We start from the raw sequence: 14,290 nt of genomic DNA, 5'->3' as shown, positions 1-14,290 counted from the left end.
GCTGCAGAGGGACATACCTAGAGCACAGGTTGAAAACAGAGGAGGCCCTGGCGACCTTCAGGGATTCGGTCGTTGCTGGTGGCGTCGTCACCGAATTGCTGGAACTTCCAATGACCTCCACGAAATGGGATTGAGTGGATCCATTGATTTGGGGACGTTGATATACAGGGATGGCAGGAGCTATGTAACAGTAGGGTACATATCCGTATGCTCCCATATCTACTAGTTTACTAGGTAGGTTACTAGGCTACCCAGAAGGTTATATCTATATTTGCACCTTCCTCGCCGCCAATACATCCAGTACCGGCCTAGTCATCAAGCCCGGGCAGCGTTATGGCAGATTTTGAATCATTCAATTGATGTTCAGATCTGAGAATGGCAATATGTACTTGAGCTGTCCACAGCGTGTTTGCCTACAGAACAAAAAGTGTTCAGAGGTAGGTTCGATTAGCCTACATGTATGTCCTAATCTAGCGGAAACCAGCCAAGCCTACATACCAGACGCTTGCCACTAGCAGGGGGCTGGCTTATCAGAAATATGGCAGGCAGCAGGGGCGTCAGCATGCTACACCACAGCTTACCAAAGCCAGCCAGCTTGCTCTTGTTGCGATGGGAAATCACGTACTTGATCCAGAGCCCAATACCAGGCTCCTCTGAGCACGTCTTATTATATTAGCTTCGGCTGGGCGATCGCATCCTGGCACTACTCGCTGCGCTTACGCCAAGGCCGTATCGCAATGGAGATCCATGTACGAAGGTGAGCCGACGATATTGGCTTACAGGCCCCATACCCTGACCTAATTCCCTTTTAGACGCAGTATAGGCTTGCCAACGGGGCCGACGCGGACTTGGGCTGCTTACTTGCATCAACATCCTTGTTCCTTCTCAAGTCATGTGCCCCCATGGACTGCTTGGATTGCACCCGAAGGAGGGTGACCGCCCCTCTGGTTTCGCCGACCTCGACAAGTCCTCGTGCTACCAAGGACAACGCATAGGATGCCTATAAGGTGATCCGGTACGACCCTACTACTGCTAGTCAATTCCGACTATGTGTCAAGGAACAAGCGCCGGTGGCCAATATGACACTTGGGTAAAGCTCAAGACTTCCCATACTTGCCAGCTGTTTTCGCTTATCTTACATCGCATAAGGCTACTTGTTCCTCTCCTTGACTTATCATAACAATAATGGTCAGCAACAGCCTTGTACTATCTCCCTTGATGTTCGTTGCCAATGGTGAAAACGGCGGCGGACGATCGCGCAATTACCAAGCCAAGTTTTGCCCGGGGTTCGATGGCAGCAAACAGAAGTCGGAGAGATAGCACCCTGGTCTCGTCCAATGGCGGACAGAATCGCGATAGTACTGCTTACATATGTACCTCACACTCGGTGTCAAGCTGTAAAGAGCTACATATTCGTCTATTGGCAAATCCTGGTTGCATATCAAGTGGTGATTGGATACCGCCGCTTACTCCAAATGGCAACGTGCATCTTGCAAAAGAGCAGTTCCAAGCTTGCTAGAACTGAACGAGTAGTATAATTTCTGGAGGTTTGCGCGGAAGCTACATGATGAATCAACCTCATAGCTGAAACCACCCCGGGAGGAGGCCGACATGGAGATCATGCTGTATGGCCTGATAGGAAAGTCTTCAAAGCTCCTGTTTGGTCCAAAGATCCGAATCCCTGCCAAAGAATCGCCGATTGAGATATACCGTGTTGGACAGTTGCGGCTGCTTTTCACTGTCGTCTACTTGCCAGTACCGTGCCACTGAGTCAACCCCTGTACCAGCTGCGAGCTATATGTGGTATGCGGTAGATACTGTATTAAGAGGGACTTCTGTGCAGGGGACCTAAGCCGAACTCCTGCCTACATAGACCTACACACACAGGCACACACACCACATACAAATTGGCGCGCTCTTACACACACATTCGTACACAGCATACACGTGGTAACAGCAGGGTCACTTTCCTCATTCCCAGACTCTCGGCCCCTTCCCACACCATCAACCAGAATACGCGTTGCGTGTGCGCTAGGTGATACTCGGCCATTGTGTCAGACGTGGTCTGGCGGCACAAGAGGCACGATGCGCCGAAGATAGCCCCATAGAAGCATCAGGGAAGCTCCGAGGCAGCCCTATTGGAGACCTGCGTGTAAATAGCTTACCCCCGAAGTCTAAATCCAGTGCCTGCTGCATGAGGCCGCACTATTTGTGTCATCCTGTTCAGAGTCCAGTGGCGGAACTAGATGAGACGGCCATCTATAACCAAGTGTGAAGAGGCAATAAAGAAAAAGGTAGCTGTCCGCCCACGTCTTCTCGGCTTCGCTTTTCTCGAGTGAACTTTACACGGTGCTACCATATTAATCACCTGTGGTCCTCCTATGTTGCCTGGACTTGGTTGGCACCTGAGATCATACAGTATCGGCCGAGGTGGTCTGTAATCTGTATATTACACCAATAAGACATCATCGGTCCAGGCCTAGATCAAACGTCTTTTAACCTGCTGAACTAGAGTCCCGAGAAGACTGATTCCCCCACCTTCTTTTCTATCAAAATGGCCTACAGAAACCAGCCGGGTTTTGGTAGCTCATCGAGCTGGTCCTCCGAGGTAAGACACTTCGACTTCTACCACAACGGCAACGCTGAAAGGCACCGAGCTCCAATAATCCGTCGCGAGAGTACTTCAAAAGGCGCCGTGCATGTGTTTGGTACGACAATGGGCGTACTGAGCGAGCTCGTGCCATGAAGCCGGCCCTCCCGGAGACCTGAGGCTTTGGAGATGGCCAAACTGATGGCTACATTGAATCAGATCCCGGAAATGACGGGTTAAACCCAATTGCTTCTACCATGCACATGACTGATTGAATGAAATAGGTCCCTATATCCGCATCAACAGCCCATCCGTTTGCATATTCCACTCAAGACGAGGCGGATGGAACGGGGGTATCCTACACTACTGGATCGCACTCATGGCAGAACTACCATCATGATGTGAATGATAACGATGCGGCCAATTACACTTATAACGCTACAGCTACCGATCTGTCATCGGGCAGTCCACACGGCCTGGACGGCGGCTGGACCTCGTCCGGAAGAGCTTCTCTCTCGTATTCCGCGACTAATGCCTACGATATGCCTCCCCACCGGCCTTCGCTTGTAGAAACAGCCAGCTACACAACCTCGGCAAGCCCCTACAACCATATGGGAGGCTTGTCGCCCTCGGCATTTCCTAGCGACTCTGCTTCATCGGTGGGTGCCGAGAACAGCACCCGGCATGGCTCGGTACCCAATGCGCACTTCATAGGCCACTCCCAGAAGTCTTCTTCCTCTTCGAGGAAAACCAAGCGCCAGCTCCCCATGTCCCCAGCAAGCAATGCGTCTACCACCACCGCAGGCAACAAGTCGAAACTACGAAGTGCCTCACGGACGTCCAAGAACACACACCACAACCCGCCCGCCACGGAAGAAGAGCGCAAGAACCGGGAGTCACACAACCAGGTGGAGAAACAGTACCGCAACCGGCTCAATGCCCAGTTCGAGCTGCTTCTCGGGGTCCTGCCCGACGAGATGCGTGCCTCCAGCGAGGACGGCGACAGCAACGAGATTGGCACCGGTGACCGCAAAGTGAGCAAGGCCGAGGTCCTGGAGATGGCCAAACGCCACATACTGAACCTAGAGGGGTCCCTCGAAGACCTGCGCGAGGCCTTGGAAAAAAGTCGGTGGTACTGCCAATGCCCGGACGGGGATGGGCATGGAATGGGAGGCGGCGGCTCTGGCAAGGGCGGAGGGTGAGATGAGCAAACACATCAAGACGGAAAAGGGGGAAACACAGGCACGGAATGGCATGGATGTGGCGCAGGTGACCTCTCGATGGTATCTTTCAACGCAGAACGCGACCCTGTCCGTACTACTCATCTAATATACACAGCATTTGATTTGGCGGTTATTTGAACGCTGGACACTGAATCCTCGTCCAACCCAATATTCGCTGCCGCAACGAAACCGGTGTAAGGAGAATTGTTGGAGCTATGGCAGTGTCGCGGGACCAGCATCTTTCCCTCATGTTCCATCGCAAGGGCTGCATATAGTATGAAAGTGACCTGTCGCATACGAGATCATGGTTCCTTCCAACAAAGTAGTTTGGTCCGGGTACTAAATTTGCCTTCGCAAGCAGTCTACTGAGTGACCATTGGGCCTCATGGGGTTTCAACGGGCACGCGGTGGCGTTTTCTATTCATGTCGGCTGCAGGTAAATCATGCCCAGTTCTAGAATTTACTGCGTCAACGACAAGCGACAAGAACGGCCTGGAACAGGTTCGCCTGGGACAGGGGACCGACCACTACAAACAGCATCGTGAAAACAACTTGGCAGTAACCACATACTACCACAACCTACAAATTGCCCTCGTCACTTATTACAGGCCGACTGCAACTGCGATGGCGTACTTTCGAAAGGGGGACCAGGGTTCGAAGTTGCATCCGCACGAAAGTCCCTTCGGATAGCAGTAACCCGTGATAGTCCACTGCCCTCCACCCTCCGGTTATGCTAAGTTGTTGGAGCGAAATGAAGGAATGCCATCCATGGGGCCGCCGGGATTAGCAAGCACGATATGCGCCGGACCGAGTACGGCCCCCAATACAACAACAAGACAGCCGAAATCCGAAATCTGTCTGAAATGAAATGGCGTAAGAAATCGTCGTGGTAGGACTCCTCCAAAAATGCCATCCCAGCCACAGGTTGCCAGATGTTATGTTAGTCAAGTAGCTAGGAGCTTTCATCATCTCATCAGCTCTTTTGCTTGCTGCGCCGTGAAAACCCGAAATGAAGAAAGGCCCAGGAATTTTGGCAGTGTTCGGAAGCGCTGAGCAAAAGGAAGGGGTCAGGCGCAGGATCAAATCAGAGAGTCGACGGGGAATTTTTAATAAGTAACGGCAGAGAAACGCAAGTCCAATATGTCAGTTCGTAGTATACCCATACGGGATAGGATAACCCATGCAGCTTTCGTGAAATGTGAGTAACATTTGGTAAAGACCTGGGTGTGGTGCCAATCAACCCTATAGGCTCGTAGGCCCAGACTAGCTGGCTATCTAACGACTTGTCTGCCAATGAGGCTCCAAGTAGGTTAGAGTGCGTGCAGCCCATGCAGGCGATCGGAGTACCTACCTGACAGTACTCAGGAGAGCTTCCTTGGATGTTCCAAGGCCCCAAGCCCCCAAGACCCCTAGCATACTCTACCAATAGACTATAGGCGTCGTTTCCACCTACATGATCGGATGTGCGACTTGAACCAAAACCCTGGCCCCTTTCACGATCATACATACTTCATGTAAGGAAAAGAGTTGGGCTTCTCGGCAAAAAATAGAGATAAGGCTACTAAGGACGATGGACACCATCCGCTGCAATCTGTATCTACATGCATCTGCATACATGCCTGCATACTTTCATGCGCTTGGGCTGTTTGTCCCCCGGCCTACTGCACGGCGGCCTTAGTTGCCTGCCACAAGAAAAACCCCCGCTGGAAACGCTGTAGCAAACAAATGCGGCGGGATCCCGGGACGATGGGGTCTTAACCGAGTTGCGGCATGGGGCGCGCTCTCTCTCTCTCCCTAGGACCCCAAGAGCGAGCAAGCCAGAGGCCCAAGGAGCTAGTTGCTGCAGGTCAGTCTCTCGGGTGTCTGTTTGGAGTTTGTCCCCTTGTTGGCCTGCTTGACATGCCGTTACACAGAAATGGACATTTGTCCAGGGAGAAGAAGGGAGAAGGGAAAGAAAGCGAGAAAGGGAAGAAGTCTCACTCGCACCTAGCCAACTAGCCTAGCCAGCATACTGGGTAGGAAGTAGTGATAACCATCCTTTCTCTCCCGTAGGACTCTCTCTCTCTCTCTCTCTGCCTCTCTGTGCGTGTCTCGTTCTCGGCAACATAATATGCAAAAGTACGACCAATGGACGGAAAGGGAACAAAATGTTACAGGATTTCGGCACCGCGGGGCGGGGCGGGATACTGGATTCGACTAGTGGGCACGGCATTCTTCAAATGGTGCATATGACTATCCATCTTATGTATTTACAAGGTGTTTGCAAATATTGGGCAACATTATACTCAATCTGATTCCTGTCGGCAGCTCGGTAGGTGTACATGTACGTTGGTCGGGTTGGTGGGGTTGAGCACTTCAGTGGTAAATATGCCGCTGCAGTTCAACCCAGAGCTAATTGTAGTTGGCCGGCGTAGGCCCCTGCATCCATGTGCAAAGGACAATACAGGTACATCTTGATGCCTTGGAAAGAAAAGCGTTACAGTCAATTGATCAATCAACTCATGTTTGATTGAACCCAAGCAACGACCACACTTTTGGCCCACTTCTAGATCGTGCCTACTTCGTCCATCACCAAGCCTCTGACTTGATGTTGCACGCCCTCAAACTAGCCTTCTCTCACGACACAAGAAAGCACACCTAAGTCCTGCGCTGTGACTGGGAAGGCACAAGCTGCATAATCTTTTCCAGAACCGCACAGGGTGATTGGGTTGCTGGCACAAGCAACCGAGATCGTTGATTCGTTTACACACTTCCAACTCGTTTTTTATCTTTCTTTCTTTATTAGTCCCATCCATCCCAGTGATTCTGTTTTCCACCCCACTATTGGCTGCTATTTTTCGGACAGTCTAAAAAAAGTTCCTGTCTACACAAACGGTACCTTGTACATCACGGCTCTCCCACACACACCACCCGTCAACAACACATCCAACGTGAGGAAGTCCAGCGCCATGGCGACGCACACTGCTATGACGCAGGGCAATGACCCGGATGTCCGAGGTCTCATCGAGCGGAATGTGGGCATCTTGCACTTCGTCTCCCCAAGGAACATGCATGGAACGGTGTCACCAGAAAGAGGTACGTATCAAACCACCCCCAGTCCCTGGCATCCCATGATCATGATACCGACGAGCCTCCAACTCCGGTCGCTTAATCTTGGTCCGCCAAACTCTTATCTTCATGGCTGCCAATCGTCTACAAGGGAGTAGCAGGCTGATACTTTCTCCGCAGATATACCGACTTCCAGGTACATGAAATCACCAAGGATGGCAAGGTTGTCAAGCTTGAGGAGTTTTCTATGAACTCCCGAGAGTACAATCGCAAGGTACGTTTTATCTTATCTATCCCCCAGCTTGGTGCCAAGGCTTGCATCTTGTATAGGCAGTATTAACTCGTCATCGTAGGAAGCGGCCAAAGCCGGCAAGACACAGGTGCCCAATGCGCCTGCAAATGCTACACCTGAGCAGTCGGCTCATCCCGTTGCTGCCAACGGTGCTTCCAATGCAACCGCTGATCAGCCCTCTGGTGCGGTTGGCGGCACCGTACCCGAGTCAAAGGATGTCGATGCCTCTAAGGAGGCTGATGCAAAGCCCAAATCCGAGTTCCTGGTGAACTTGGTGGGCCAGTCTGTGTTTGATGATCTGACCAATCTTTACAACAAGATATGCGAAAATCCGAAGATGAAACCTACCAAACACGGTTCTATGAAACTTCCAGTGATCGAGGATCGACAGATGAGAACGAAAGTCCATGCTGTGGGTTACTTTGCTTACATCCCCTTCGAGTATTAATCGCTGATGAACAACAGGAAATCCGTAAAACCTTTTCTGAAAAGATTGAGACGAGCACCGACCAGAATGGCAATATTGTTGCTACAGCTGCTGGCTCGAACAAGAGATGGAACAATCGCGGCAATGGACGTGGTGATCCCCAGGCTCCCAACCCCAGAAAGCTGGGCAAGTTTCTCCACTTCACCTTGTACAAGGAGAACCGAGATACCATGGAAGCTGTGGGCAATATTGCTCGCATTTTGAAGGAGCACCCCAAGATGTTCAGCACTGCAGGCACCAAGGATCGCCGTGCTGTTACATCTCAGAGAGTCAGCGTAAGGTCTCGAGACCCATCGAAGATGCTCTTCATCAACGACCGGATCAGAGATATCAAGATCGGTGACTTCAAGTTCGAGGAAAAAGACTTGTACCTTGGTTGCCTGAAGGGGAACGAGTTTACCATCGTTATGAAGGACTGCGTCTTCCGAGACTGTGAGAACGAGCCTTTCGAGAAGTTGCTGGAGATTGCACAGTCTACAATCGACACCGCTTTGGAGCGCATACACGAACGCGGCTTCATCAACTATTTTGGCACGCAACGATTTGGCACTTTTGAGATCGGCACCAACAAGATTGGCCTTAAGATCCTAAAAGATGATTTCGAAGGTGCTATCATGGACCTATTGTCGTTTGATGCCTCCTTGACCACCGTCGATACCTCCGTCCCACGACCCGGCGAGTTCGTTCGCTACGACGACATTGCCCGAGCTAAGGCTCTGTCCAGATTCAAGGAGACCGGCAATGCAGATGAGGCCTGCAAAGAGCTACCACGCCGAAGCAACCTGGAGTTTGGTATCATCAAGCATCTAGCCAAACATCCCAATGATTTTGTTGGCGCCTTGATGTCGATCCCCAGAAACATGCGCAGCATGTACCTCCACTCTTACCAATCGCTGGTTTGGAACTTTGTTGCAAGCAAGCGATGGGAGCTATTTGGCGATTCTATCGTGAAAGGAGATCTTGTACTCACAAATGGTAGCCAGCCGGCGAAGGCCAAAATCGACGATGATGACGAGGAAAATATCCATCTTCCGAAGAACGATGATGATGACTTTGGAGTCCGCGAGGAAGCTCATGTGGTAACTGAAGAGGACATCCAGGCAGGCCGCTATACCATCCGAGACGTGGTCTTGCCTTGTCCAGGTTCCGATATTGTTTATCCTGATAACGAGGTCGGCAAGTATTACGTCGAGTTCATGGGCAAGGAAGAGAACGGTGCCCTCGACCCATACAACATGCAACGCCGACAGAAGGAGTTCAGCCTGACTGGTGCCTATCGCAAGTTCATTGGTACCTTCATCGACCGCCCTACAGGTTACGTGCATTCCTACGCACATGACAACGAGCAACTTGTCCCAACGGATTGGGACGACATCCAAGCTCAACGTGCCAAGGAACAGCCGGAGCGACAGGAGCGAGGCACGAATAATCAGGATGGCAAACCGTCAGGCTGGTTCAATATTCAGAAGGATGACCGCCGAATTGCTGCAGATGCCAGAGAAACCGAGCGCCGCAAAGCTGAAGAGGGAGGTGACGCTGAGGTCCGATTCAATGATACCTGGGTCCAAACCTCCCTGGACGGCAGCAACAAGAGAATCAAGGTGGACAAGCAGGTCAATATTGTCGAAGGGGGTGAGCCATCGGCGGACCCTGACGTAGACGCCGGAAAGACTGCCACTGCTTCTGCTGCGTCAGAAATGCAGGCTACTGGTTTCAAGGAGCAAGCACCAGCTCCTGTGGACGACGCAATGGATGTCTCCAGTGACACCTCCCCGAACTTACCTACGGCAAGCCCTGCCCCGGAGGCACGCAAGATTGCAGTTATTCTCAAGTTTGCCCTGCCTTCCAGCGAGTACGCTACGATTGTCCTTCGGGAGCTCCAGGGTTAGGAGCTCCGGAGCAGCAACACTACCGTAGCTCGCTTTGGAGCCAATGCGATTGGTTTCGGGCCGAACTCCCAGCCTCGCAGTGGCAAAGAAACTTGCGCGCCTCCAAAATTGCAAGATGGCCATCGTGACGTGGGAGCGGGCAGCTCCTCTCCATGCGAAACTTCGGATCCAGTTGCGCCGCCCTCCGAGGAGACAACCGTTCCATCTGCCCAGTCTAAATTTGCCTTTGCCAAAGAGGCGGGTTCTACTTTCGAGGTCGTCCATCGCCCCAAGTTGCCTCACATGGAGACTGTTTCTCCTGAGTTCGACACCTCGGGTGGATTGGACGCTGTCAAGGAGTCTCCTTCTGTTGACACTGTGGACAACAACATGGAGAAGGAAACTGAGCAGGGATCGCTGGACGATGTTGGTACAGGCTGGCGTTGTGTGGTTCTCTAGTGGCGCGATCAAGAGGATGACTGGAGTGGTTTGCAACAGCCTGGTATTGATATTACGATGATGAAGAAAGCTCGAGTTGCTGTTACCGTCCATGTTGGCGGTACTTGTACTAGTATTATATGCGATGCAACTTGCTGAGAGACGAGATTATCAAGTTGAGATGGTACTGGTAGATGGCATGTGTTGAGGAGGAGAATGATTGACGATTTTGATCGGCATTGAGATCAAGTGCCTAGATTCGAGATCAGATACTTTGCAGTCAGTTTGCACTCAGTGGTAGATTAGATACCCATTTGATGACACAGTTGCTCTTTCAGGAATCCATTCAGTCGATTTACTCGCACTTAGATATGAAGGTGATGCTCATTCACTGCGTGCAGTACGGAGTACATAGTCACGATCTACGGTATGCGAATAAAGTTGATTGTGTCAGGCATACAATGTAGTTAATGGGGCCCGTGCACTAGGTCGTGAAGCTAAGCTACCGTACTTTACGTACCTGGTGAACCTAAATGCCTGTCAGGACTGGGCTTTTGGACAATCGCGATCAATCGCGCGCCGCCCGTGCTACATTTCGATAACATTGCACCCATTATCACTATCGCTCTTGATCTGCTACCTGATCTGCTACCATATGATCTCTCCTCTTACGAGATTCAAGACGTCACACACTTACCTTCACAGACTCATTCTATCGCGTCACGATTGGCCTGATCGCACCCTGCTAGGGCGCTTTTCGACATGGCGTCCTCATCGCGAAATGGCGAGCGTCGCCCAGTTCACCAAGATTTCATAGCGCGCATCCGATTCTCCAATGCCCTTCCACCTCCGCCTCACCCCCCGAAGCTTCTCGACATTCCGAACACTGGCCTGGCAAGTGGACATTACACGGCCCCCAGCTTTGCTGGAAGACTGGCCCGAGAGCAGCCCTTGAATATTGAGGCAGATGCCGAGCTTGGTATGCCCTTGGATTTGGTTGGAATGCCAGGCATCTTCGATGGAGACGAGAGTTGTAAGTTCAGCATACCAATTTGTTCGCTTGAGAAGACAAGAAGCCTAATACGTGGTACCGCCAGCTATCCAAGCGCCTGCACAGGTGCCCCAACCCCATCCGCACGACAAGCCTCTTTTGCGATCGATAGCACAGCTCGGCAAGCCCAAGACAGGCGATGGTGCCGTGTCATTCTTGCGCAGGACCGAGTACATTGCTGCGAGTGGGAAATCGCACCAGGGCAGCGGACCACTGCGGAGTGTCAACCCGAAGCCCATCAAGCGTGCGCCGAAGCGACGATCTCCTGAACCTGACCGAGACTCCCCAGCCTATGTCAAGAGAAAGATCGACCAGGGCTTTGCTGCGGCCGAGGCGAATCTCAAAGATAGCTCCCGCGTACGGCATCCCAGCAAACGCAATCTGCGTCTCGTAGATGCGTACCCCTTGCTGCCCGACCCAGAAGCCTTCCCAGACTCGGGAGCGTACGTAACAATCAAATTCTTAAACAATCCGGTATCCGACAGCTCTACTTATGACAAGCGTCTCCTCCATGGCCTGTTCCAGCCACTGGACAAGTCCGAAGTAGAAGAGGCCAATTTCCAAGCCATGCTGGAGGCTCATGAGACGGATCCTACGAACAACCCCAAGCCGGAGAACACCATGAACTACGCCTTCTTCCTCCCCGACACCAGTTCCAATGCCGCCAGGTTTCGTCAGCGGTTTGACCCTGGTTCTCCAAAATGTGACGACGACTCACTTTACCCGATCAAGAACGATGATGGCAAGCCTGTTTTCCCCTTCCAGCGCGTCCGCGCTTATGAGACGACCCAGGAGACAGAGCTCAACCATGTGACCAAGTACGACAAGGAACTACTCCTGGCCTTCCACAACGACGAGACGGCGCTGCATCAGAAGGCTGCGTACTTCTACCCTGTCATGCAGCGCAGCACCATCCGGCCTCAGCGTACGAAGAACATCGCACGTGTACAAGCAGGACTTGCCGACGAGAACGAGCAAATCATAGACGAGCTGCACGTTACGGTGGATGCACCCACGGAACAGGTTATGGAGCAGATAGAGGGCTTCAAGACACAACCGTACGGAATCGCCGAGGTTGACGACCACCAGGATGCCGCAGGCGACGAGGAGGTCGTCGAAGTGGAGGAAGACGCCGATGCTGAAGGTGACGAAGAAGATTAGAAGCTCTCTAATAACGACTTGTTACTCCCTCGAGAAGTGCTTACATGGTTGGCCGAGATCGGCGACCTTTCGTAGTTCAGGAGGGTACCATGTGTATCATATCATTACTAGATTTGCGCATTTGTGAATGGTTTTGGAACAGCAGAATACAAGGAACACTAGGATGAATTCCACAACCTTGGCTTGGAGACATTGCATACGTACTTACTCCCCGGATGAGGTAGAATGAAAGGAGCAAGGTGTTTAATAGTCGTGTATCAATACAGCCTTCTTTGCCGCCGGATCTATTTCACAGCCTTACTTTTAGTGCCTATTTTGGTGTGCATGTCAGTCAGTCTGGTTCTGGTAGCTAGTCAATTTACCTAGAAGTTGTCACTCTTCAGCTTTCTAGTACTGTCTCACCCCTCGGAGCTCGACCCCTCTTTTTCCTCGCCATGCAATAGTAGCTCGCCCACCATTGAGTATAACATGTATATACCGCCATAAGCTCCCATACTTCAACAAGCAACAGGTGAGATGGCCGAGTTGGTTATGGCGTCAGGTTAAGGTCACCTTAATATCTTCATCCTGGTGGAGCAATCCGCGTGGGTTCGAATCCCACTCTCATCACTTGAGATTTACCACGCGCTTCTGATCACAGAAGCATGCTTCTTCCTTTTTTGTTTCTTCTGGCTGTATTCATAGTTAAATATACCTTCCTTTTTTCTTCTTTACATTACTCAAATATACATATCGGCAGTTTGTGACTTTGCTCACTTGGTATTATTTAGCTGATTGATGAACCAAGACTTGAAGTGTTATTGCGACAGCACAAGTCATTGAAGTCTGCAAGGTTCGCGAATGTCGCCTTGACTCCCTATATGACCAAAGAGGTAAAATTGATATGTTCTAAACGCATTAGATTAGGCTTTGTAGTATGGATATGGGTCCGATAGTTTTCAAACACCCAACACTCTACGGAACTAGAATCGCTACCATCAAAGGAACTATCAAGGCAACGATACTACAGCTTCCTACACTGAATTCGCCTCGTAAGGGTGATGCCAATGAGACGTCAGGCGACTGAGCGTTAGCCAACTCCGTATCGGCAGGGTCCTCAGGCTTATCAGACTCATTATTACCACCACCACCCGATGCTGACCCTGAACCTCCTGAGCTGGTCATAGTAGTAGTAGCCGTGGGGGTGCTCACTCCGCCACCACCTCCTCCTCCTTCTTCATTGGTAGCAGTGGCTGTAGGAGGAGGGAGAGGATTGTTCTCTTCTCCGCCTCCTGTTTCGGACGGCCTCGGCCTCGTCACCTCGCCCGTCTCCGAGTTGGGCTCGCCGGGGACCCCCGTCCCGTCCGGGTAGTAGACCTGTTGCCACGACATGCAGTCCTCGTAGCAGGTGTGCGTGCCCATGAAGACGGTGTGGGCCATGATCTGCGGCAGGGCGTACATGGTGCCGTCCTCGTAATCCCAGGTGATTGTCGCGTCGGTCGGTTCCGGTGGCTGTTCTTGTCGTTTGTCCCAGGCCTGCGTGTTGGACGTCGTCTGCATGGGCAGCTCCTTGCCGCCTGATAGTTCTTTGATCGACGTCGCGTAGCAGCCCGGCATCGGGTACACGAAGAGCGAGTACCCGGTCCCGTCGTGGGAGGTGCGGGTGGTTTGGCCCTGGCCCAGCGTGACGGCTTGGAAGGGGAAGGCTCTGTTGTAGTAGAAAATATGTCAGCAAAGGAAAAAGACCTCCCCGCCCAAGAGAAAAAGGTAGAAACATACGTGGGACAACACGTCGTCACGTAATAGCTGATGTCGAAGCTGCCCTCGGAATAACTGTACGGATCATAGCCCGGCCGCGAGCTGACGACCGCCTCGGCGTAGCCGGACGGACACCCCGCGAAGTACGTCTTGACCCCGTCCGGCCCGGGCGCCGCGGCCGTCGGGTAGCCCGGTCCGCCCGCGAGGCAGGTCGCGGCCTCGGGGTTGCCGTAGCCCGGGACGCCGAACATGGGGACGGTGCAGCGTAGCCAGTCCGGGATGTCGTCGAGGATGTTGTTGGCGGCCCCGGGGCGTCGTCGTACGGCAGGTTCGCCAGGTAGCAGCTCGTCGTGACCTGCCAGTAGTTGGCGCGGTTGGACGCGTCCAGGCAGCCC

General features: G+C 52.2%; 4 protein-coding genes across 4 annotated transcripts; 3 read left to right on the top strand and 1 right to left on the bottom strand.

Annotated features, from left to right (window-relative positions):
* Positions 1–2,554: 2,554 nt before the first annotated feature.
* PG994_003686 (Allergen Fus c 3) lies at positions 2,555–3,792 on the top strand (the record flags this gene model as incomplete). Its single annotated transcript, XM_066855095.1, has 2 exons — positions 2,555–2,608; positions 2,875–3,792. The coding sequence occupies 2 exons, from the start codon at positions 2,555–2,557 to the stop codon at positions 3,790–3,792; spliced, it is 972 nt and encodes a 323-aa protein (XP_066719373.1).
* Positions 3,793–6,761: 2,969 nt separating this feature from the next.
* Positions 6,762–9,529, top strand: PG994_003685 (uncharacterized protein; the record flags this gene model as incomplete). Its single annotated transcript, XM_066855094.1, has 4 exons — positions 6,762–7,015; positions 7,042–7,135; positions 7,215–7,565; positions 7,619–9,529. The coding sequence occupies 4 exons, from the start codon at positions 6,762–6,764 to the stop codon at positions 9,527–9,529; spliced, it is 2,610 nt and encodes an 869-aa protein (XP_066719372.1).
* A 1,179-nt stretch (positions 9,530–10,708) lies between these two features.
* PG994_003684 (uncharacterized protein) lies at positions 10,709–12,158 on the top strand (the record flags this gene model as incomplete). Its single annotated transcript, XM_066855093.1, has 2 exons — positions 10,709–10,979; positions 11,044–12,158. 2 exons carry the CDS (start codon positions 10,709–10,711, stop codon positions 12,156–12,158), a joined length of 1,386 nt encoding a protein of 461 aa, XP_066719371.1.
* Positions 12,159–13,112: 954 nt separating this feature from the next.
* PG994_003683 (uncharacterized protein) lies at positions 13,113–14,146 on the bottom strand (the record flags this gene model as incomplete). The annotated part of the gene is made up of 2 exons (XM_066855092.1): positions 13,113–13,845; positions 13,917–14,146. 2 exons carry the CDS (start codon positions 14,144–14,146, stop codon positions 13,113–13,115), a joined length of 963 nt encoding a protein of 320 aa, XP_066719370.1.
* Between the last annotated feature and the right edge of the window lie 144 nt (positions 14,147–14,290).

This window comes from Apiospora phragmitis (genome assembly GCF_038363925.1).
Source record: "Apiospora phragmitis strain CBS 135458 chromosome Unknown utg000004l:1.0-3135199.0:1.0-3139288.0, whole genome shotgun sequence".
Lineage (NCBI taxonomy): Eukaryota > Fungi > Ascomycota > Sordariomycetes > Amphisphaeriales > Apiosporaceae > Apiospora > Apiospora phragmitis.
This window is presented reverse-complemented; position numbering and strand designations above follow the sequence as displayed.